This window comes from Pelobates fuscus, chromosome 9 (assembly GCF_036172605.1).
Source record: "Pelobates fuscus isolate aPelFus1 chromosome 9, aPelFus1.pri, whole genome shotgun sequence".
NCBI classification, from domain to species: domain Eukaryota; kingdom Metazoa; phylum Chordata; class Amphibia; order Anura; family Pelobatidae; genus Pelobates; species Pelobates fuscus.
The window spans coordinates 17,814,910-17,837,952 of record NC_086325.1 but is presented as its reverse complement, the minus strand read 5'-3'; the positions used below and the strand labels follow the sequence as shown (position 1 = coordinate 17,837,952).

At 45.1% G+C, this 23,043-nt stretch overlaps 1 protein-coding gene across 2 annotated transcripts in view; it reads left to right on the top strand.

Moving 5' to 3' along the window:
• ABCF1 (ATP binding cassette subfamily F member 1) overlaps window positions 1–23,043 on the top strand; it is a 41,539-nt gene that overhangs the window by 5,796 nt on the left and 12,700 nt on the right. For both annotated transcript variants that reach the window (XM_063431337.1, XM_063431336.1), the window contains exons 3-9: window positions 1,445–1,540; window positions 13,856–13,991; window positions 18,401–18,435; window positions 19,040–19,138; window positions 19,368–19,436; window positions 19,541–19,603; window positions 21,386–21,448. In XM_063431337.1, coding sequence (XP_063287407.1) covers window positions 1,445–1,540; window positions 13,856–13,991; window positions 18,401–18,435; window positions 19,040–19,138; window positions 19,368–19,436; window positions 19,541–19,603; window positions 21,386–21,448 — 561 coding nt within the window. The remainder of the gene's footprint in view (window positions 1–1,444; window positions 1,541–13,855; window positions 13,992–18,400; window positions 18,436–19,039; window positions 19,139–19,367; window positions 19,437–19,540; window positions 19,604–21,385; window positions 21,449–23,043) is intronic.

Sequence of the window (23,043 nt, the reverse complement as noted above, 5' to 3'; positions counted from 1 at the left end):
GAGCCCCAGGGCCGGAGGAAGCCCCAGGGCCGGAGGAAGGAGTCTGCATCTGCTAGGGTGGTTAGTTTCTTCGTGTTGCCCTCCGTGGTTACTGTTAGAGTTCGTGGCAATGTCATCTATATTCTATGCCTGCGTTGCGCAGCTGGCTGGTTACCGGTCCCAGTGAGCGTCTCCACAGCAATGTGTTGCGTGTTATATTCTGGTAGAAGGTAAGTTGACTGGATTCAAAAGTGAGTGGAGTTTTACCCCGAACTGCCGTCATTAGGAGGGCCTTGTCAGTGGACGAGTGGCATCTGACTATGAAATCGTGTGATGCTGTTGGTGGAGCTTGTCTTGGTTTCGGGATGCGAAAGAGTCCCTCAAAGGTGAGCTTCTTGGCCTGGATGTTCGGTAGGAGTGAGTTGGTGAGTCGTCTGAGATAGTGGGGCAACTCACTATAGTGCGGCAACTCACTATAGTGGGGCAAAGTTATGCTAATGGAGTCGGGTATTCCCCTGATCTTTATATTTACCCGCCTGTGGCGGTCTTCTGCCGCTTCAGCCCTGGTCGTTAAGTTAGCTTGGGAGGATTGCAGTTGGAGTATGGATTCCTTGAGGCCTTGTACCTCTTGTCTTAAGAATGTCCTCCTCAGAGGTTTGAGTGCGGGCTGTAATGCTGTGATTTCTGTCTTCAGTAGCTCAAGGTCTACTGCATGTAGCTGCCTCATTTCCTGTAGGAGCTCTGCTATGTCCTGTCTAGTTTCTGGGGTCAGGTTGTTTTCCCTTGCCGGTTCTGTTTGGTGTGATCGGGTGTTTAGGGGTTCAAAATGCTCCCCTGTGAGTCCCTCAGAGCTGTCTGAGCCATCAGTGTATTCCGGCTCGGCCGCCATTTTTGCAGCAGCAGAGCGCTGTAACATGGTGCTTATGTCTTGTGAGTCTTTGTACGCACCTGGTTGTGTTTTTTGGGATTTTCTACCCATGGTGTTTGGGTCTTGTTGGGGCTGTGTGTGCTGGGCCCAAGGTGAGTATTCAGGTGCTTCCGCCCGTTCTAATATTCCCAGCGCTGTCTTTATGGCGCGGAACTCAGGGTAGGCCCCAGACCTCCGTCGGGTGTTCCTGCCGGATTGCGGGAATCTGAAGGGCAACTGTGTGCTGCTCACCCCTTCAGGCGTCGTGGTAGGTGGTTTTCACCCTTCGATGGAGCCGTTTGGGGTCCGGTAGCTGTCAGCTTTTACTCCTGTTTCAGGAGCTGTGAAAGATTGCGGCCATTCCGTTCGGACGCTTGGCTCCCAGCAGTGTATTATTAACTGACAGCTAGCTTGGGAAAAAAAGGGAACAGATCAGAAAAGCCGACAAATTGAATACATTGCCTCTAAAATTAGAGAGAAGTGTCAGTGATACTGTGTTAACTGCAGTCCTGGATACTGCTTCTACTCTGTATTGAATGTCTGCTTTTTTCTTTTCAGTTCTTTGAGGAACTTTCTGCGGATAATAAGCAGGCGCAGGAGGAGGAGGAAGCTGCCAAGGAACGCGAGAAGGAGAGGGAACAGCAGCTACAGCAGGTGAGTGCAGAAACCAAGGCTTATTATCTAAACTGTGAGCAACGTGGATTGAAAATTAGGCCAATGTAACAGAATTGGGGGGGAAAAACTCCAATTCAGCTTTACGAAAAAAATTTTTAAAAAAATAACACGCTGTAATGAAACATGAATATGCATTATTTCCTCCTGGTTAACCTAGCGTTCTCCCCTCTGTTCTCGCTTAGTGCTTTTTATTTTTTTGTTTTTCCTGTTCGTGTAATAGGCTTCAGAATGGCTAGTAACATAATGGCAACCAAGTTTAGACAGTGTTTTATTAGCTGTGCGTTATATAACCATTCTTAGCGTGGATTAGACAATACCGGTTTTACAGGATAAAGCAAGACGTAAATACACGATTGAAGACATGATTTACTTTGATATAACTGGGTAATTACCAGCTGCTCACATCGTCACCCTGAGCCAAGAATCTTAAATATAACAGTAATTGGCATCTGATTGGTGGAGGTTACAGGTTCTGAAATCACTTTTTTACATCACCATTTCCTTATCTCCATCACATCCTGTTGTTATGGTACTTTTTGAAAGTAAACCAAAATGTTCAAAGTCTATCTGTTCCTGTCCAAATCAATAAAATTAAATTGCGTATATACGCTGAAGTAATTAAGTCTGACACACGAGGTTCAGGTTAAAATAACTTCGAGAAAGTTTATTGGCAAGTGCAGTAAAAGCGGGCGCGCAGGCCCTTTTAAGAGGCATTTTGCGTCATCATTGATTATTAGAATATCAGCAAATAAACATCATCAATTGGATTAATTGTTAAGTGACGGAGTTAGTGTCTTACCTATTGGTTAGTAAAATTAAGAGGTTTGTCCCGTGCCCACCCATCAGAGGTGGGATTATTCTGGACACGGGTGGGGGACAAGGGGGTCCTAAGCGTCATTTTACACGGTCAGTGATATCAGGCTTATGTCCAGGTGCAAGGTCTCTTATGAATAGAACATTTCATTACTACTGTGTTCTGTGGCCTTCAAACTGTACTATCTTACAAGCTCTTAAGGAGTAGCCAGCAAGTCTTAAGGAGTAGCCAGCACCTCCTGGTACTTGTCCTTGAAGGAAACACGGTCTTTGTCTACTGTATTAATTGGGTTGAGAAGTTCAGTCACGTAATGTAGTTTTAAAATGAACAAGTTAAGTCATGAGGACAAAATGGAGGATTGAAGAAGTCAGGTTAGGAGGACAAAATGGAGGACGAAGTCACAGTATAAAGTTAAAATGGAGTTAGTACAATAATTCAATACAAGTACAATAAAGATTTTTAATAATTCCACATCAGTCCCCCCTATGAAATGTTAGATTCTAAGAGATAAAACTTTATTATGTTAGTATCAGAAGACGTGTTAACCCAAAGGCACAGAAACCCCGTGGCTGCTAGCTAGATGTTAATGCAAAGTGCAAGGCTGTCCCTAGATCTGACCCTAATAGGCTAACCATCCGTCAGTATGGCTCTCGAACGCTTCACACCCAAGGGTATCCCATGGCAGCTAACCCACCACTTCTCCACATGGGGCCTTTACCATTCACTGACAGATGCTGTCCCTGATCTAGTCCCTTCCTAGAATTCCTGCACTTTATCAACAAAAGGGAATGTTTGCAGCGGCAGACAGGGTGAGTTGATGTCTTGGAATTCTTGGTCATCAACTTCGAGATGGGTCAAAGTGGGTGCCGCTTGGTCAACAGTCTTCATGAGGGATTTTCTCAGACATGGGAGGACACAACAAAAGAGAAGAGCAAAAATAAAAAGAAAAATTAGTATAGCCATACCAATCTGCATTAAAGCCTTTTGCCATCCTGTCATCCAACCAAACCATCTTTCCCAGGGATCTTTTATCCCAGAATTCCTTTTTAACTCTTCAGACAGGTCATTTAATTTTTCTATAGCTAGTGTGACTTTACCATTAGGGCCTGTGTTTTCTGGGATGTAGGTACAACATGTCATAGTGTCGGGCAAAATCTTACAAACCCCTCCTTTTTCGGCTAAGATCATATCTAGGGCCATTCTATTCTGGAAAGTCATTTGGGATGTGGCCTGCAACTGTTCGGCCAACCCCTGGAGGGCGTCTCTGGTGTAATTGACAAAACGCTGTTGATTATAATAAATGTAATTTATCCAATTTAGATTCTTGTTTGCGGTAACTATGGTAAAAATTGATTCAAATCCTGCAGCAACCTCATCTCTTGCTTTAAACTCATTGGGTACCCCCCTAGGCACCCCGATGGCATCAATGTAAATGTGAGGGTCAAAACTTCCTTTTACTGGGGCTTCACGTTTAACCTTAGTGTGACTGGGCCCATGGGTGTTGAGGTGTGTGTCAGAAATAATGTGGATAGGCATAATGGCCTTAGTCAACGTACACTCCCCCCACCACGCTGTGTCCATTCTGGATCTTAACTGTAAATCCCCACACAACCAGTAAATATCTCCTAATGACCTAGTGTGATGCTGCAGTAAACGTACGGGGACTGTTCTGTATGTAGCACAATAACCTTTGGAAAAGTTACCTACAAATCTACCAATACCATCGTACATGGCATAGCAAGTGTAATTACCTTTATATACGGTAATACCATCAGGGGGTTTGACATCCTGGGTTAGGAGAGGGTATTCCTTTGTCCATGTAATACATATGGACCTGTTAAAATTATAATGATAGGCAAAAAGGCTTAAAATACATTCTTCTATATCTACGGGTAGGATTAAAGGTACAGTACCCAGGTGAGGCCGGGCACCGCCACACACATAACATGCGGTTCTATTATGCTTATTAGCATTATATTTCATCCATTCTAACCATAAATTTACATCATTAAAACCTGTTTCAGCGGCCATGGTATCTTCAAAAGTGGGGTTAGCAATGGCCATCATATCCTGAAAGGTCTGGATATGGGGTTTTAATGGGTTAGGGACCATATGGGTGGCCCCTTGCCACTCAGAAGAGTTGCACATATCTTTGAGGTAGAAATGCCCTAATTTCTGGTAGGAACCCTTTTTCCAGTACATTCCCATCACATACTGGTCTGCATCTGTTGGGCTTGGGCGCTCAATGTTAAGGATTAATTTCATTGGTGTGCTCCCCCCAGGCTTTCTCAAAGTCATTCTCTGGAGAAGCGATCTACCATGATCATCTACTTTAGCTACGGCACTTTTTGGTTTGTAACCCCAGGCAGGCCCGGCATTCCACCCCGCCGCCCCCCAATGGTCACAATTGTGCCCCCATTGTTTGTCAACTACACAAACATATGGGTCTTTCGAATGAGGGATATCTCTATAGATGCTCTGGATTTGTGGTGTGGGAAATGGGCATTCTACAATATCACAATAGTCAAAGGTATAAGTAGCCACCTGGGTGCATGATGAATTATACCAGAAGGTGTACCCACTAATGTCTTTGGTAATGGCTACTTGTTGGGCCTTTATAAGGCTAATTAAGGAGAAGATGTACCAGAGATACATGTTTGTGCGATATTCGCTTCCTCTGGGGCAGGAGATTTCTTGCAGTGGGAAGCGTGGATCCAATTTGGCCTACCGGCCAATTTGACGGAGGTTGCGGTAATCAGGAGAACTTGGAATGGACCGTCAAATCTCGGTTCTAGGGTATTTTTCCGCACAAACTTCTTAACCAGGACCCAATCTCCGGGGAGTAGGTTATGGGAACCTGTATCCAATTCGGGATCTGGAATTGAAGAGAAAACTTGGGCATGTATTTTGTTTAGGACATTTGCAAGTTCAGTTACATAGTCTACTAAAACATCTGATTGGAGTTGCAACTGCTGCGGATAATAACAACCTAGTCTGGGTGCTGTCCCAAATAGAACCTCATATGGGGACAGTGAATGCTTCCCTCTAGGTGTGTGCCTAACACTAAATAGAGCTATCGGTAGGCTTTCTGGCCAGGGCATCTTTGTTTCTTGTGACATTTTTAACATTCTAGTTTTTAGGGTGCCATTCATGCGCTCCACTTTACCACTACTTTGTGGGTGGTAAGGGGTATGGAAGGCTAGGGTCACCCCTAGAGCAGTCCAAATTTCTTTAGTCACAGTTGCTGTAAAGGCTGGGCCTTGATCACTCTCAATAACTTCTGGGAGTCCGAATCTACATACAATATCTGTAAGTAGGCGCTTTGCGGTTGTTTTTGCAGTGATATTGGCCACTGGGTAGGCTTCTGGCCAGCCTGAGAACATGTCCACTATTACTAGTGCATATTCATGGGGCCCACTCTTGGGCATTTGGATGTGGTCGATTTGAATTCGTTGGAAGGGGTACATGGGCTTTGCCAGGTGTTTCGCAGGCACCTTAATTGGTCTTCCTGGATTGCATTTTGCACAAATGACACAGGCCTTGCAGAAGCTATTGATCAATGTTGTGATTCCAGGTGCTTCATAATACTTCTGTATGAGGGCGGCCATCAATTCTTTTGACAGGTGTGCAGGCCCATGTGCCCATTGGACAACTGCTGGATACAAATTTCTGGGAAGACAAAATTTGAAGTTGTTGTAATATATTCCGTCCTTTTGGACAGCTCCTTTCTTTTTCCATTTCTGGACTTCTTCAGGAGTGACTGCAGCTTGCTGTTCTTGTAAAATTCGCAAATCAGTAGGAAGAGTTTGCAGGGCAAAAATAGGGACTTCTTCTTCTTGTCCGGACACTTCTTCATCCACTCCCTGCAAATCCCTGGCCGCTAACTTAGCAGCCTGATCAGCCAAATGGTTGCCTTTTGCTTCATCTGTATCCAATTTCCCATGGGCCTTTACTTTCAAAACGGCCACTTCTTTGGGGAGTAGGAGGGCATCCATTAGCTCCTTGATTGCAGTGCTGTGTTTGACTGGTGTACCGGCGGTGGTAAGAAATCCTCTAGTCTTCCAAATTAGGCCGAAGTCATGTGCCACGCCTAGAGCATATCTTGAATCTGTATAGATGTTGGCACGTTTTCCTTCGGAAATTTTGCATGCTGAAGTCAGAGCCTGTAATTCAGCTTCTTGTGCAGACATTGCTGGCGGCAAGGATGATGATTTAATAACTTCATCTGTTGTGGTTACGGCATATCCTGTATGATATGTTCCTCCTTCATCGGCATATCTCGATCCGTCCACAAACAGGGTAAAATCCGGATCTGGTAATGGGTTCTCATGCACAGTTGGTAAGTGCACTGTTTCCATTTTCATCTGTTCAAAACAGTCATGAGGTGTTTCTGGGTCATAATCATTCTTTATGACCAGATCTTGAAATTCCTTTTCCAGGAAATGGCGTGGCCATGCTTCTAGAAGGTCAGTTGTTGGGTATTTGACAATACCATTTTCCTGTAGCTGTTCTTCAGTCATGGTGGCCCATAGTTTTGCCATGGGCCCAAGATCATTCCATGACCTTGTCTTCAACTTGGTAACAGGAATATGTGGGATAGCAGTATCCCAATGACGGTGAAGGTAGTTAAGTTGTTGAGGTAGCTGGATCAAGACCATACTATTGCCGTCAGAGTCACAATAGAAGTCTTGTGCAGTAAGCTTTACATCGGTCCGGTGGTAAAGCTCATCTTCATAGCAAGGTTCAGGGGTAATGTTTGGTTTGTACCACGTGGTGCAGAAGGCGTGATCTGGGCCTTCACAGAGAGGTTTTTCACCTTCATAAAATGTCAAATGTGGATGCATGACTTTCTTAATACATCCACAGAGCAGGTGAATGTAGGTTTCATCCGTGATAAATCCATAATAGATACCCCCTCAGGGAGTGGAAGAAGAGTGGACGGATTAAGCACCTGACATCTTTGGATGGAAATGTTGTCAGGCAAAAGAAGATGACACTGTAAGCGCAGGTGTCTGGCTGGAGACACGTGCTTGAGCTGGACTTGGTTGATGATGGCAGAGATGTCATGAGGGGCCAAAACAACCAGAGGGTGGCCAAGGACCAGGTCTGAGGTCTTCTCTATGAGTTCTCTCGCAGCAAAAACAGCCCTGAGACAGGAAGGAGTCCCTCTGGCCACAATGTCCAGTTGACATGAGAAATATCCAATAGGCCTCTGGCGGCCTCTTAAGTCATTAGTTTGGGTGAGCACTCCTGTTGCGTGGCCTTGTCTTTCAGAGACAAACAATTTGAAAGTTTTGGAGTAGTCAGGGAGGCCCAAGGCAGGAGCAGAAGCAATGGCTCGTTTGAGAGCAGTAAAATTGTCCATAGCTTCTTTAGTTAAACAGAAAGGGTCAGACTTAAGTGCGTCATAGAGAGGTTGCATGAGCAGAGAGGCTTCTGGGATCCATGCTCTGCAGTAGGAAATGAGGCCTAGGAAGGCATGAAGAGACTTAGAAGTCCTTGGGGGCGGAATATCCAGCACAGCTCTTACCCGATCCCGAGTAAGATGTCTGGTACCTTGAGATAGGCAGTGTCCAAGGAAAACTACTGAAGGTTGGCAGAACTGTAGCTTGATGAGCGAAGCTTTGCATCCTTGTTCTGCCAAATAACAAAGCAGACTAATTGAGCACTCTTCGGTAGTGGGTATGTCATCTCCACAGAGCAGCAAATCATCCACATACTGAAGCAGAACAACTTCTGGGTGCTCGGCTTGCCATGGGTCAAGGATGGTGGCCATGGCCTTTGCAAATTGACTTGGTGAATTTTGTGCCCCTTGGGGCATGACAGTCCAGGTATACTGCTGCATCTCATGGGTGAAAGCAAACAGGTATTGGCAGGATGGGTCCAGTGGGACACTGAAAAAAGCATTTGCTAGGTCAATAACTGTGAAGAATTTTGCAGATGGTGGGACTCCAGAAAGCAGAGTATGAGGATTTGGTACAAGAGGGGTGTCCAGGACTGTAGCTTCATTAACAGCACGGAGATCCTGAACCATCCTGTACTTCTCTGGCTCACCCTTCGGAGTTTTCTTCTTCACAGGAAATAACGGGGTGTTGCATTCAGATTTACATTTGACAAGGGCACCCTTCTCCAAGAGTGCCTTAATGTGGACAGAAATTGCAGCTGACTGTGCTGGTTTTAATGGATATTGTGGTTTTCTTGGTAACTTAGCTCCTGGAATAAGCTTTACCACCACAGGGGGAACATTTAGGTGACCTATGTCCTCTGGGCCTGAGGACCATAACTTTGCGGGCACCTGTGTTTTTAATTCCTCTGGGAAATTGGACCTTAATTCTGCTGTCTCCTCACGGGGCTTTTCTAAATGCAGCATCAGAGGCAAAGAGCATAGGGCTGAAGTGTCTGATACAGACAGGGGTGTAAACATTTCTACCTGCCCATCCGGGGTAAAAGTAATGGATGCTTGCAGGCGTGAGAGGACATCAGCACCTAACAGGTTAATGGGGCATGTGGAGGATACTACAAAGCGAGCGAGCAGGCTAGAGCCAACTCGTAGCGGGGTTGTTAGAGGGCTATGTCTCGGCTGGCCATCCACTCCAACACAAGAGACATCAATATTGGACAGGAAAGATGGGTCTGGCAAGTCTCGTTCTCGTAGAACACTACGGGCTGCACCTGTGTCAACAAGAAATGTGGTAGGGTGGCCTTCAATGGGCAAAGTTACTGTAGCAAGTGGCCCCCCCTTATCCCCTGTAGACACTGCCATAACAGGGGTTAATGACACAGGCTTGCCAATTTCCTAGTCATCTGGTTCCTCAATTATTGGAACCTCCTTCTCAGTCTTAGGGGCCGGGGCAGGCCTGTGTGGCTTTCTTGGCTCTCTCTTGGGTTCCGGGCAGTCACTTTTAAAATGCCCTTTGACCTTACAATTAAAACAAACACCTTCCTCTGGTCTGGTACCCTTGGGAATAGGGGTAGTGCGTGCCACCATGAGGGGAGCAGAATTTGGCCTTCTAAGGGTCTGGGCAGACTCTAGGCCCCTAGCAACTAGGAGTAAAGTATCTAGGGGAACAACCTTATATTCGGGGCGTGCAGCAATGATTCCCTTGCGTATTGGGTCTTTAACACCTTGGACGAACGCACCGGACAACATTTGTGAATGAATCTTGTCAGTGAGATCAAACCCCAAATCTGTAAACATTTGGTACAGTCTCGCATGAAACCTTTCCACTGATTCTCCTTTTTCTTGAATAACATCAGTAAGGCCAGCAGCCTGATCCGCAAGTTTGTCCTTAGCCCATTCTCTTAGTTGGGTGCAAAAAGTTACTCCAGAGGGGTAATCAACATCACTGTTGAGTAGATTAGTACTGAGGTGTCGGGCCATGCTCGGCCAATATGCATCCCCCGCTTTAATAGCACAAATACTCAGTAGATCACGCCATGCGGCGGAATAAGTCTTTTGAATTTGAACAACCCCTCGGTAGAAGGGCATAGGCTGTTTTTCTGGGTCAGGGAGTGATTTCATTAGAGCACTAGCTTGAGTGGGATTGAAAGCAACATATTTAGGAGGGGCCTGTTCTCCCCGACCCTTGTGGCCAAAGGGGTCATCGATAGAACGATGAGTTGGGGCTCCCGCGGCAAGCTCTGATGAGACATGGGACACCCTGTCCATCTCGTCATCATCGAATTCTATGATATTGGCTCTTTTTCGTGGTGCAGGGCCCGAATGAGGTGAAAGGATCGGTGGTTGGGAACGAGCCCCAGATGCAGGGGTGGCTAGCGAGTCATAACCTGGGGATAAGTAGTCACCGGGGATTACCGGCATCAGGGCCGAACTGGGGGCCGCCATATTGGTGGCCGGAGAAGGTACTACATTAGGGTTAAGGGAAGAAGCGGCGGCCATGTTGGAAGAGGGCACGTCTGGGGCAGACTGTGCCGGACTGGGCATGACCGGAACCTGGGGAGTGGCTTGGGGAGTGGGTAGTGGATATCCGGGATAGGGCAGGGCCATGGGATATGGGAAGGGGTAGGGCCAGGCTGGGGAGGGGAAGGAGGTGGGGTATTGAGCTGGGGTGGAGATGGGAGGGAACGGAGAGGGATTGGTAGGGGTGGGTGTAGAGGGAGGAGCCGGGGCAAGGGTGGAGGAGGTGGTTAGTTGGGCGGAGGAAGAGGGGAGGGGATCATCAACGGAGAGAGAGTGTAGGGAAGGAATGGCAGATGAAATGTTAGGGGGAGGTACAGCAGGTAACGTAGGGATGGATGAGGATGATGGGAATGTTAGAGACGGGGAGGGGGAAAAGAAAGATCCATCAGAATTCAGGACTGGGCAGACAGGGGAGGTGACGGGATGGGTGTTAGGAGGATTGGGAGTGGGGAACATAGTCAGCTGGCTATCACCTACTGCTGACTGAACCTTGGGGATAGACGTCCCCTGGGCGCCACTTTGGGGCGCTGGCTGAGGGTAAACTCCAGCAACACAATTATTATGATACACAAACAATTTCACACCTTTGTGATTTATCTCTTCCTCAACCCAACCTTCTAGTTGAATAGCCTTTGCTACTCTATACCATGCTTCAGCAGTCTTTAATAAACCATTATCTGTAAGTTTGCCTTTCTTTTCTGTCAGTAACCTACGCCAACTTTCTGGTTGCAATCTTCCACATGTCGGTACAGCAATTCTACATACTTTCGCAATCTTTTCAACACCTTTAACCATTTCCTCACCCTCTCTGTCTTCGACTAAATCACATGCTAACCAGCCCTTACTGGGCTTGCCTAAATCCTGTCCCATAATCCCTTTACCCCTATACCAGCGTCCTAGATATAGGGAGAGAGAAGGAAAACTGGACAAGAACGTCTACAATGCTCGACTGCCACCCGAGAATCGTGGGATTTTCTCAGGTGCGTCTTCCCAAAACGTAGACTAGTCACTGAATCCGCCTACCCGGGGTGGTAGACACGGATTGGAGCGAGGTGAGAAGTGTGTGACCAATCACTTCTCTTTTAAGAAGAATGGGAGTGGATAGTATAATAATATAGGAAGTATAGGAAAGATGAAAGACAAGGAAAATCCTTAGAGACAGACACAGGAGTTCATGAGACTCCTAATTAGACAAACAAGACAACAATACAATTGAAATACAGTGCATGCATCACAATTCAATTGAAATTAACAATAATCCCTTTCCTTTACTCGTGTGCTTATTCCAAAGTCACCTCCCTCAACCCCGTAGTGTCTCCGCTCGGAGAACGACTTTCGTAAGTCTCACTACCAGCGGCCACGGAAAACAAGCAATGCCTACTTGAATCCCCCCAGGAAACAGAGCCCCCCTCACAAATAAAACAGAAAACTGGAATTTCACAAGCCCCAGCGCTCAGGGTTGTGGTTACCAAAGAAAAACCGGACTCCCCTCAGCCGGAGCTGTGGGTTACCAAAACCGGACTCCCCTCAGCCGGAGCTGTGGGTTACCAAAACCGGACTCCCCTCAGCCGGAGCTGTGGGTTACCAAAACCGGATTCCCCTCAGCCGGAGCTGTGGGTTACCAAAACCGGACTCCCCTCAGCCGGAGCTGTGGGTTACCAAAACCGGACTCCCCTCAGCCGGAGCTGTGGGTTACCAAAACCGGACTCCCCTCAGCCGGAGCTGTGGGTTACCAAAACCGGACTCCCCTCAGCCGGAGCTGTGGGTTACCAAAACGCTAGCTAGACTGTAAAACAGGCAACAGAAGACCCCCAGGAACACATCCACAGGTCCACCCCCCCCTTTTATCCCAAAAGGGGCAAAATACAAACAGATAAGCAGACAAACCGAAGACCCAGGCAAATTCCCTCAGGTCCACCCCCCTTTATCCCAAAAAGGGGAAAACAAGCAAGACAGAACCCCAGGCAAATCCCCTGCAGGTCCACCCCCCCTTTATCTCAAAATGGGGAAACAGGCAAACAATTCAAACACACCCAGGCAACAGATAGACTAAAATGCAGGTAAACAAGTGAGTAACGAGACACCGGGCAAGATATTACCTGTCTTTGATGTCCTCCCGGGAAGCAGTCACAGACACGTGGACGGGTCAATCAAAGGGGCTGGAACGTACCGGTGGCTCTGCAGAAGTCTCTACCGTGTATCTGGAGGTGATCAGTCTCCCTTCCTTCCCCCTGGATTCCTCCGTCCACCCTTGTCTTCCTTAGGACGGCTCACCGGCCAGACATAGCCCGGTGCCCCACGTTGGGCGCCAAGTTGTTATGGTACTTTTTGAAAGTAAACCAAAATGTTCAAAGTCTATCTGTTCCTGTCCAAATCAATAAAATTAAATTGCGTATATACGCTGAAGTAATTAAGTCTGACACACGAGGTTCAGGTTAAAATAACTTCGAGAAAGTTTATTGGCAAGTGCAGTAAAAGCGGGCGCGCAGGCCCTTTTAAGAGGCATTTTGCGTCATCATTGATTATTAGAATATCAGCAAATAAACATCATCAATTGGATTAATTGTTAAGTGACGGAGTTAGTGTCTTACCTATTGGTTAGTAAAATTAAGAGGTTTGTCCCGTGCCCACCCATCAGAGGTGGGATTATTCTGGACACGGGTGGGGGACAAGGGGGTCCTAAGCGTCATTTTACACGGTCAGTGATATCAGGCTTATGTCCAGGTGCAAGGTCTCTTATGAATAGAACATTTCATTACTACTGTGTTCTGTGGCCTTCAAACTGTACTATCTTACAAGCTCTTAAGGAGTAGCCAGCAAGTCTTAAGGAGTAGCCAGCACCTCCTGGTACTTGTCCTTGAAGGAAACACGGTCTTTGTCTACTGTATTAATTGGGTTGAGAAGTTCAGTCACGTAATGTAGTTTTAAAATGAACAAGTTAAGTCATGAGGACAAAATGGAGGATTGAAGAAGTCAGGTTAGGAGGACAAAATGGAGGACGAAGTCACAGTATAAAGTTAAAATGGAGTTAGTACAATAATTCAATACAAGTACAATAAAGATTTTTAATAATTCCACATCACTGTTCCTATGCCACTAGCCAAGAACAGAAGGGAATCATTCAGACAGATATGCTACCAAAGGCACAACAATAAGGAGCTTTTCACAAAATGGTCCCAATAGAACTCAGAGACAGGTGTACTTTGTGCTATTCGTTTAAACACAGCCCTGTTTGCGGTTTAGCAAACTTGGCAATGTACAAAGGTTGGCATAACTGCAGTGCACCCAGCTCTCTCCTCAATTCAACTTGGACAAAATTAACAAAGGGATTCTGGAGCTGTGTGATTGACAGCTCTGAGGGGCAGGCTTAGAGCGGAGTGATTTTTTTTTTTTTTTACCATTATATGTGCTGTTCTCAGTAACTCTAAGAGTATGTTCAGGCTGCTCTTTGTGATAGTGTTTAGAACGAACCTTTACCTTGTAAAGTCGCAGTGTTTTCTTTGCCAATGATTTAGCACTGAGCATGTGCAAATGGTTTTTCTGTTCCTTGCTTTAACAGCAAAAGAAAAAGGAGAAAAAGAAAAAGGATCGTCGGAAACACAGAGGAGGAGATGACGATGATGACGAGGACAAGGAGATCACAGAGAAGATAAAGAAGCTGTCTGTACAAGCCAGTGATGAAGAAGATGAATTGGGTAAAGTAACCAGAGTACGACAATAGAATTTCTCAACGCGTTGTGGACCAGTGATGGTTTACATGACATTAATCGTTCTGCTCTGGGGCTGTTAATATTAAACGTCTGCTTAGTAACATGGCGTTTTAGGAAGGCCACCAGAATGTGTGCGGGCTGTAAGGAACACCTACAGTAACTACAGATACACCAAGTAACAATGTGATCAGATCACTTCCTCCACCCTTCGTGGCTGCTGGAAGTTTGACATATAAAGGTTGCTGTGAAGGTGGGCGTACAGAATAGAGCCCTTATATTACGTACAGAATAGAGCCCTGATATTACATACAGAATCTAGCCCTTATATTACATACAGAATCTAGCCCTTATATTACGTACAGAATAGAGCCCTGATATTACATACAGAATCTAGCCCTTATATTACATACAGAATCTAGCCTTTATATTACGTACAGAATAGAGCCCTGATATTACATACAGAATCTAGCCCTTATATTACATACAGAATCTAGCCCTTATATTACATACAGAATCTAGCCCTTATATTACATACAGAATCTAGCCCTTATATTACATACAGAATCTAGCCCTTATATTACATACAGAATCTAGCCCTTATATTACATACAGAATCTAGCCCTTATATTACATACAGAATCTAGCCCTTATATTACATACAGAATCTAGCCCTTATATTACATACAGAATCTAGCCCTTATATTACGTACAGAATAGAGCCCTGATATTACATACAGAATCTAGCCCTGATATTACATACAGAATCTAGCCCTTATATTACAAACAGAATCTAGCCCTTATATTACAAACAGAATCTAGTCCTTATATTACATACAGAATAGAGCCCTGATATTGCGTACAGAATAGAGCCCTGATATTGCGTACAGAATAGAGCCCTGATATTGCGTACAGAATAGAGCCCTGATATTACGTACAGAATAGAGCCCTGATATTACGTACAGAATAGAGCCCTGATATTACGTACAGAATAGAGCACTGATATTACGTACAGAATCTAGCCCTTATATTGCGTACAGAATAGAGCCCTGATATTACATACAGAATCTAGCCCTTATATTACGTACAGAATAGAGCCCTTATATTGCGTACAGAATAGAGCCCTTATATTGCGTACAGAATAGAGCCCTTATATTGCGTACAGAATAGAGCCCTGATATTACGTACAGAATAGAGCCCTGATATTACGTACAGAATCTAGCCCTTATATTGCGTACAGAATAGAGCCCTGATATTACATACAGAATAGAGCCCTTATATTACGTACAGAATAGTGAGCTTGTATTATGTACAGAATAGAGCTCTTATATTACGTACAGAATTAGAGCCCTGATATAGATCGGTTAATTCTGTGAGGTGAGTACCAGCACTAGTGCACACAGGAAGGTAGGTGAGGCATTATAGGCTAAATTTTTGCACTGTGTATAGTAGGACTAGACAGATTTACTTAGAATTTAGTAGTCTGGTAAAAAAAGGTAGGAGCCAGGTCTTTCAACAACAAAAATACAATTCTTAAAGGGACATTATAGTCAACAGAATCACTATAGCTTAATGTAGTTGTTCTGGTGTCTATAGCCTGTCCCTGCAGGCTTTTCAGTGTAAAAAAAAAAAAAAAAAAAAGAGCATCTCTTAAGAGAAGATAATGATTGGTGCAGTGTGGTACAATGTGCAATAGCCTTCCAATGCGAAAGCCTTGGATTGGCTAATGTTAATATTGATGACCTAAGCCATGGAGGTGGGGCCTGCCGCAGCGAGCCCAGGAAGGTGTGGGGGGGAAAAAGGCAAGTAAAAACACCTTTTCCATATCATCGGAGGGGGCTGGTCACCTAGACAAACGCATAAACTCACTGACAGGCACACTCAATGACAGACACTCGCAGACATTTTGTCACACACTCACAAATTTTGTTTTATGTTAATTTAAGTCCATCCTGCATACTTAAGTTTGGGAGAACTGTAGTGGATCTTTCTTAGGAGTACAGTGGGGCTGCTCCGATTATCCTTGTCACAGGAGACGGGATTCCTCGTACGTGTTACCTTATTTATACTTTGTTTCATCTGAAATCTCCCTGCATTCTAATGAAATCACTACCCGATAATTATTCCCTTGTGTTCGGCTATCCGTTCCCTTCTGTTCGGTTACCGAACAGACTGTGTGGTCCCCTGGTTCACACCTCGTAATCATCGACCACCCGTGGCTGTTAACTACAAACAAGCAATCACCTTAAGAGCTTCCCTGGGTGGCCGCCATTAGCATATACGAACACAGGTGCTATCAGGACTTGCGGCCATCTTGTCTACTGAACACGGGGAGCAGTAAATCGTCGCGGACGGCATTGATCTGAGTTGGCTACGAAAACCCGCGAACCCCGCTGAAACTTGTACCCCTGCCCGTTTGACTTCCTGACCAGCTAAGAGAACGGCGTTCGGGAGTAAGAAACTACCGAACAAAAGAAGCATTCATTTCTTAAAAGCCAGAGGGTGCGTTCGTCCGTGTACGCACAGGAACCCCCGAAAGTCGAACAGCCAGCCTGATGGCCGATCGGTCAAAACTTTGTTCGAACTTAACTCTCGATCTTCCGAACCGATCTGAGCGCTTTTTGGATATATTGTGCGCTCAGATCGGGGCTATTCGGGATTATATTTTTGTGGGGTTCCTATGCTGTTTTCATGTATTTTCGTGATATGTAAAAATTGTATGTAAGTTTTCCTATTTGAGAGAGAATGGAGTTATCTTAATTAAATGTAAACACAAAAAGGTGTGGTAATGGTTGTCGCTTATTGAAAAATGTTATGCTGTAAACACTCTGTGGGTACTCCCAATACCCCACCGTAAAACAAAAGACACCAAAACAGATAACTTGGAGTCTGGTTGGTGTTTCCACCTTCCAAGCCTCTAGGTAGAGTGCAGCGCTATATAGATTAAATATATGTGCATATAACTCACCCCTCTTAAATGTCTTGTTTGTGGGGTGTATAATAATCGTGCAATATTGTATATACACAGTGCTTTATGTCTAGTGTGAGTTTAAATTTACTCACATTTTTTTTAGAGCCTTTTTAGATTTTAGGCTCTAAACTTCCAGGCTTCCGTGTCTTTAACGTAGACAACTTAACCCCTTTTGTCCTTTTGGTTCTTTCCTGTATATCTCCCCACAATATGGGGATAAGGAGAGAGAGAAAAGGGAACTCTAGGTGTAGTATTTTGGAGAGATCCTCTTTAAATAGATATTAAAAAGAGAAAAAAGGGGTGCTCACCTTTTATAGAGACTTTTTATCCCCGGCTCTAAGTTTGCAGGCTTAGTGTCAAATTGGGGTGACACCTCCCCTTACCGGAAAAAGTGCAGGGTGCAGTAATAAATATATTAAATTTATTGTATACTTCAATTAAAATATTCATAGAAAATAATACAGTGTCTAGAAAATAAAAAAATCAATATATAAAACAAAAGTTGATACTCTTAATAGTAGTATTAAGAGTATCAACTTTTGTTTTATATATTGATTTTTTTTTCTAGCCACTGTTATTTTCTATTAATATTTTAATTGTAGTATACAATAAATTTAATATATTTATTACTGCATCCTGCACTTTTTCTGTGTTCTCCTCTGCCAAAGACGTGTTTCGCTCCGATCAGCTTCCTCAGTTGGCCGTCAATTATCTTAATTAAAACCCAATTATCTCTCAAACACAATGGCTTGTGGGAAGGAAACCCCTGTAATTTTGTATTAGAAACCCCATGCTAGAGCCACGGCATAAGAAGCAGAGTGTGGCCTAATACAGTTGAGATTGCTGCTTTTACCTTACACAGTGGTAACACTATCACCATATTCAGCACATCTGGAGCTAGGATTAGTGGGGGATTGAAGGAATAACCGCAATAGCCTAGCGAACCCGTGACAATCGTCATGCTCTTTTTGCTTTGCTTCCACGCCTGCTGTTTAGTGATACCGTGGTCAGAGTGACGTCATATTCCGACACCCGACACCACTGCAAGGGAACAGAGCAAGAAGATTACAGCTCGCTCGCTGCCTCCGCTCTCCCTGACCCGGTCACCTTGCTGACAAACACCCAGACGCCACGGCAAAATTCCAAGTCTCCATGGCGACCTTCCGCCTGAGAGTTGTCAAGCCATGGTGTATAGAAGTACATGAGAAAAAAACAAAAAAAACGCAACCATAATTTTTGTTGGTTTGACTTTATGAAAACGTAATCTAGATCTCCACTCATCTGGAATTCAGTTTAATTGATTAATTTAACTTGCCTTGAACCATGTCGAAAGGAATGTTGCCATTTGCGCTATCAATAATCATTACTTAATCACTGCCTGCTTCTGTGATCTAATCGGAAATCTTTTTATTTATTTATTTTTCAGTGTCTGCATCTGTTCGCAGAGGTGGTAAGAATCAGGTATGTGTGTGTGTTATAAACATGGCTTTATGTGACCTTTTGCATGTTACATTCATCATACATAAAGTGAGTTACTGAGTATTTCGTAAAGCTTTAGTTTTCATGAAATACTAATGCTGACTGTTGGAATTTGATTGAAATTCAGACACAATCCAAGGATTCCGGAACACAAAGAAGGGACTAGTTTGTCTTATAGTAAGTCTGAGGCTGACAAAAGACACAGTTATGCTGTCGACTCTTGTCTGATCTCAGCAGCTGTTGCAATTCTCGGCAGTATGTGATCTGCAGTGTCGTGGGATCCTCCATAGTACTCTTGCACAGCTGCTGCAAGTGACCGCTTCAGGGAAGTCTACCCATCTTCCACTGGACCCTGAGCGGAGATCTCACCTTGGGGGATCTTTTGTCAAACGTGAAAAGACCCCAGAAAAGTGACAGATCCACTTTTTAATATCTGTTCTCTTGGACATAATTAAAAATGAGAGAATGCATTCTTTCGGACAAAATGGGTTCAGAAGTTTATGTTCCTAAACCTCTTGTGTAGCCAACACGTATCTGTCGTACTGGCGGCATGGATAGTGTGTGATAAATGTGATTTCTCATTCAGGCAAGGAATATCTTTGCGGCCCTTGGAGATGATCAGAGCGAGGAGGAGGAAGAAGAGGAAGAAAAGACTTCTAAGAAAGAGAGAGGCAAGAAATTAAAGGTATTGTGAGCCAGTTACATTATTATACTTTACATCAGACCTGCACAGCTTGCGGCCCCCCAGCTAGCTGTTTAGCACTACAACTCCCATGATACCCTGGCTGTTTCATTAAATGAATCATGGGCGTTGTAGTTCAAAAACATCTGGGGGGCGCATGTTGTGCAGGCTTGCTTTTCGTTGGGCATTGTTATACCTTAAACACTTATTATTTACACATTTTGTTTTGCAGGAAGAAGACAAAGAGGAGGACAAAAAGCAAAACAAAAAAGGAAAGAAAAATGAAAAAGGCAAACAAAAAGCAAGTTTTTTTTTTTTTTCTTTCTTCTTGCTATTGAACATAACTTTATTTTGCTTCCTTGCACATTCTCCTGAACATTTGCTTTAATCCTCTTTCTTGTTTAGCTTACTAGTGAAGATCGACCAGTAGCTGAAGACGACGTTCCAAAAGAAAAACCTAAAGCCAAAGTAAGTCGCCTCCAACGTCCGCAATTACAGTATTACCTCCTCGGTGATTACTGCATCCCGGCCTCAATCAATCCCCAATAATTACTGCACCCAGGCCTCAATCAATCCCCAATAATTACTGCACCCAGGCCTCAATCAATCCCCAATAATTACTGCACCCAGGCCTCGATCAATCCCCAATAATTACTGCACCCAGGCCTCGATCAATCCCCAATAATTACTGCACCCAGGCCTCGATCAATCCCCAATAATTACTGCACCCAGGCCTCGATCAATCCCCAATAATTACTGCACCCAGGCCTCGATCAATCCCCAATAATTACTGCACCCAGGCCTTGATCAATCCCCAATGATTACAACATCCCGGCCTCGATCAATCCCCAATAATTACAACATCCCGGCCTCGATCAATCCCCAATAATTACAACATCCCGGCCTCGATCAATCCCCAATAATTACTGCACCCAGGCCTTGATCAATCCCCAATAATTACAACATCCCGGCCTCGATCAATTCCCAATAATTACAACATCCCGGCCTCGATCAATCCCCAATAATTACAACATCCCGGCCTCGATCAATCCCCAATAATTACAACATCCCGGCCTCGATCAATCCCCAATAATTACTGCACCCAGGCCTTGATCAATCCCCAATAATTACAACATCCCGGCCTCGATCAATTCCCAATAATTACAACATCCCGGCCTCGATCAATCCCCAATGATTACAACATCCCGGCCTCGATTAATCCCCAATGATTACAACATCCCGGCCTCGATTAATCCCCAATGATTACAACATCCAGGCCTCGATCAATCCCCAATGATTACACCATCCCGACCTCGATCAATCCCCAATGATTACTGCATCCAGGCCTAGCATAGTCCTCCCCACACCTGTTATCTTAACCCCTTAAGGACACATGACGGAAACATTCCGTCATGATTCCCTTTTATTCCAGAAGTTGTGTCCTTAAAGGGTTAATGCCAACAGCCAAGACAGCCATGTTGACAAGAGTTATGGGGAGCCCAGGAAAAGCCTCCTATGGCTGGTTCTACTGCTCTTTGCACAGTGCCATTTCTCTAACCAGTGAGTCTCGAGCTTGGAATAGCCTCTGTCTGAAGTAATTAGGTTGTTTGCAGTTCACGGGTGTCTGGGATATAATTAACTAGGAACACAATGATGGTATCTGTCAGGATTTGGTTGGGAAGGGGTGCTGACACCAGTAGCAACCACAATGAGTAGGAACCCAATATACTCAGACAAACCACAGTATGCGAAAAGGGAAACGAGTATATTGGTTCCAACAATACAAATAAATAAAACTAATGAGGGAGGCGAGGCCTCCGGGACTCTGGTTACAGGGAGGCAAGGCCTCCGGGACTCTGGTTACAGGGAGGCGAGGCCTCCGGGAGCCATCAAGCAGGATGCAGGGACCAAATCTGAAAAACAAATCTAATTAACTCCTCCAAAAAGGGGCAACTCAAAGATAAATAGGGAGACGGAAGTTAACAAACTAGGGCCAGCTGGGGACAGTCCTTTATCTTCAGCCCAAGTGCAGCAGTCGGCAACAGCACCACAGCAAGTTAGTGGCAGTGTGAGGTTACTGCAGGAGACTGAAAAGCTCCAAAAACCAGCTAGTAAACTTGGAATATTGACAGTGTTGGTGTTTTATAAATAAGTGCACCAATTCTGCCATCTGACTCCTACTGCTAAATGAGTCTTGCCCCCCGCTGGCTTACAGGTTTGTCTCTTGTCACTTTTGCTTCTGACATACAGGTTCCCACTGAAGTCAAAAAGGCACCAGAACCAGAGATTCCAAAGGAGAAAACAAAGGGCAAAGTAAGTCTCCCGATCGGGCAGAATGTGGCTGGTTATAGCTGCTTTCTTCAACATTTTCAGAGGCAGCAAGAAGCATGGCTGTGCCTTCCCTTGGCTGGATGTGTACTTGTGGAGGTGGAGGGATGTATTGCCCCTCAGGGTATCATAGGCCCTGTGTGATGTAATGAATCTGTGGAGGCAGGTTTCCTTGGTTTAATTATTGGTGGCGGGGTATATTGTCCCTTAGTGTCATGGAAGGTGGCGGGGTATATTGTCCCTTAGTGTCATGGAAGGTGGCGGGGTATATTGTCCCTTAGTGTCATGGAAGGTGGCGGGGTATATTGTCCCTTAGTGTCATGGAAGGTGGCGGGGTATATTGTCCCTTAGTGTCATGGAAGGTGGCGGGGTATATTGTCTCTTAGTGTCATGGAAGGTGGCGGGGTATATTGTCTCTTAGTGTCATGGAAGGTGGAGGAGTATATTGTCCCTTAGTGTCATGATAGGTGGCGGGGTATATTGTCTCTTAGTGTCATGGAAGGTGGCGGGGTATATTGTCTCTTAGTGTCATGGAAGGTGGAGGAGTATATTGTCCCTTAGTGTCATGGAAGGTGGAGGAGTATATTGTCCCTTAGTGTCATGGAAGGTGGCGGGGTATATTGTCCCTTAGTGTCATGGAAGGTGGCGGGGTATATTGTCTCTTAGTGTCATGGAAGGTGGCGGGGTATATTGTCTCTTAGTGTCATGGAAGGTGGCGGGGTATGTTGTCTCTTAGTGTCATGGAAGGTGGTGGGGTATATTGTCTCTTAGTGTCATGGAAGGTGGAGGAGTATATTGTCCCTTAGTGTCATGGAAGGTGGAGGAGTATATTGTCCCTTAGTGTCATGGAAGGTGGCGGGGTATATTGTCCCTTAGTGTCATGGAAGGTGGCGGGGTATATTGTCCCTTAGTGTCATGGAAGGTGGCGGGGTATATTGTCCCTTAGTGTCATGGAAGGTGGCGGGGTATATTGTCCCTTAGTGTCATGGAAGGTGGCGGAGTATATTGTCCCTTAGTGTCATGGAAGGTGGCGGGGTTTATTGTCCCTTAGTGTCATGGAAGGTGGCGGGGTATATTGTCCCTTAGTGTCATGGAAGGTGGCGGGGTATATTGTCCCTTAGTGTCATGGAAGGTGGCGGAGTATATTGTCCCTTAGTGTCATGGAAGGTGGCGGGGTATATTGTCCCTTAGTGTCATGGAAGGTGGAGGAGTATATTGTCTCTTAGTGTCATGGAAGGTGGCGGGGTATATTGTCTCTTAGTGTCATGGAAGGTGGCGGGGTATATTGTCCCTTAGTGTCATGGAAGGTGGAGGAGTATATTGTCTCTTAGTATCATGGAAGGTGGCGGGGTATATTGTCTCTTAGTGTCATGGAAGGTGGCGGGGTAAATTGTCTCTTAGTGTCATGGAAGGTGGCGGGGTATATTGTCCCTTAGTGTCATGGAAGGTGGCGGGGTATATTGTCCCTTAGTGTCATGGAAGGTGGCGGGGTTTATTGTCCCTTAGTGTCATGGAAGGTGGCGGGGTATATTGTCCCTTAGTGTCATGGAAGGTGGCGGGGTATATTGTCCCTTAGTGTC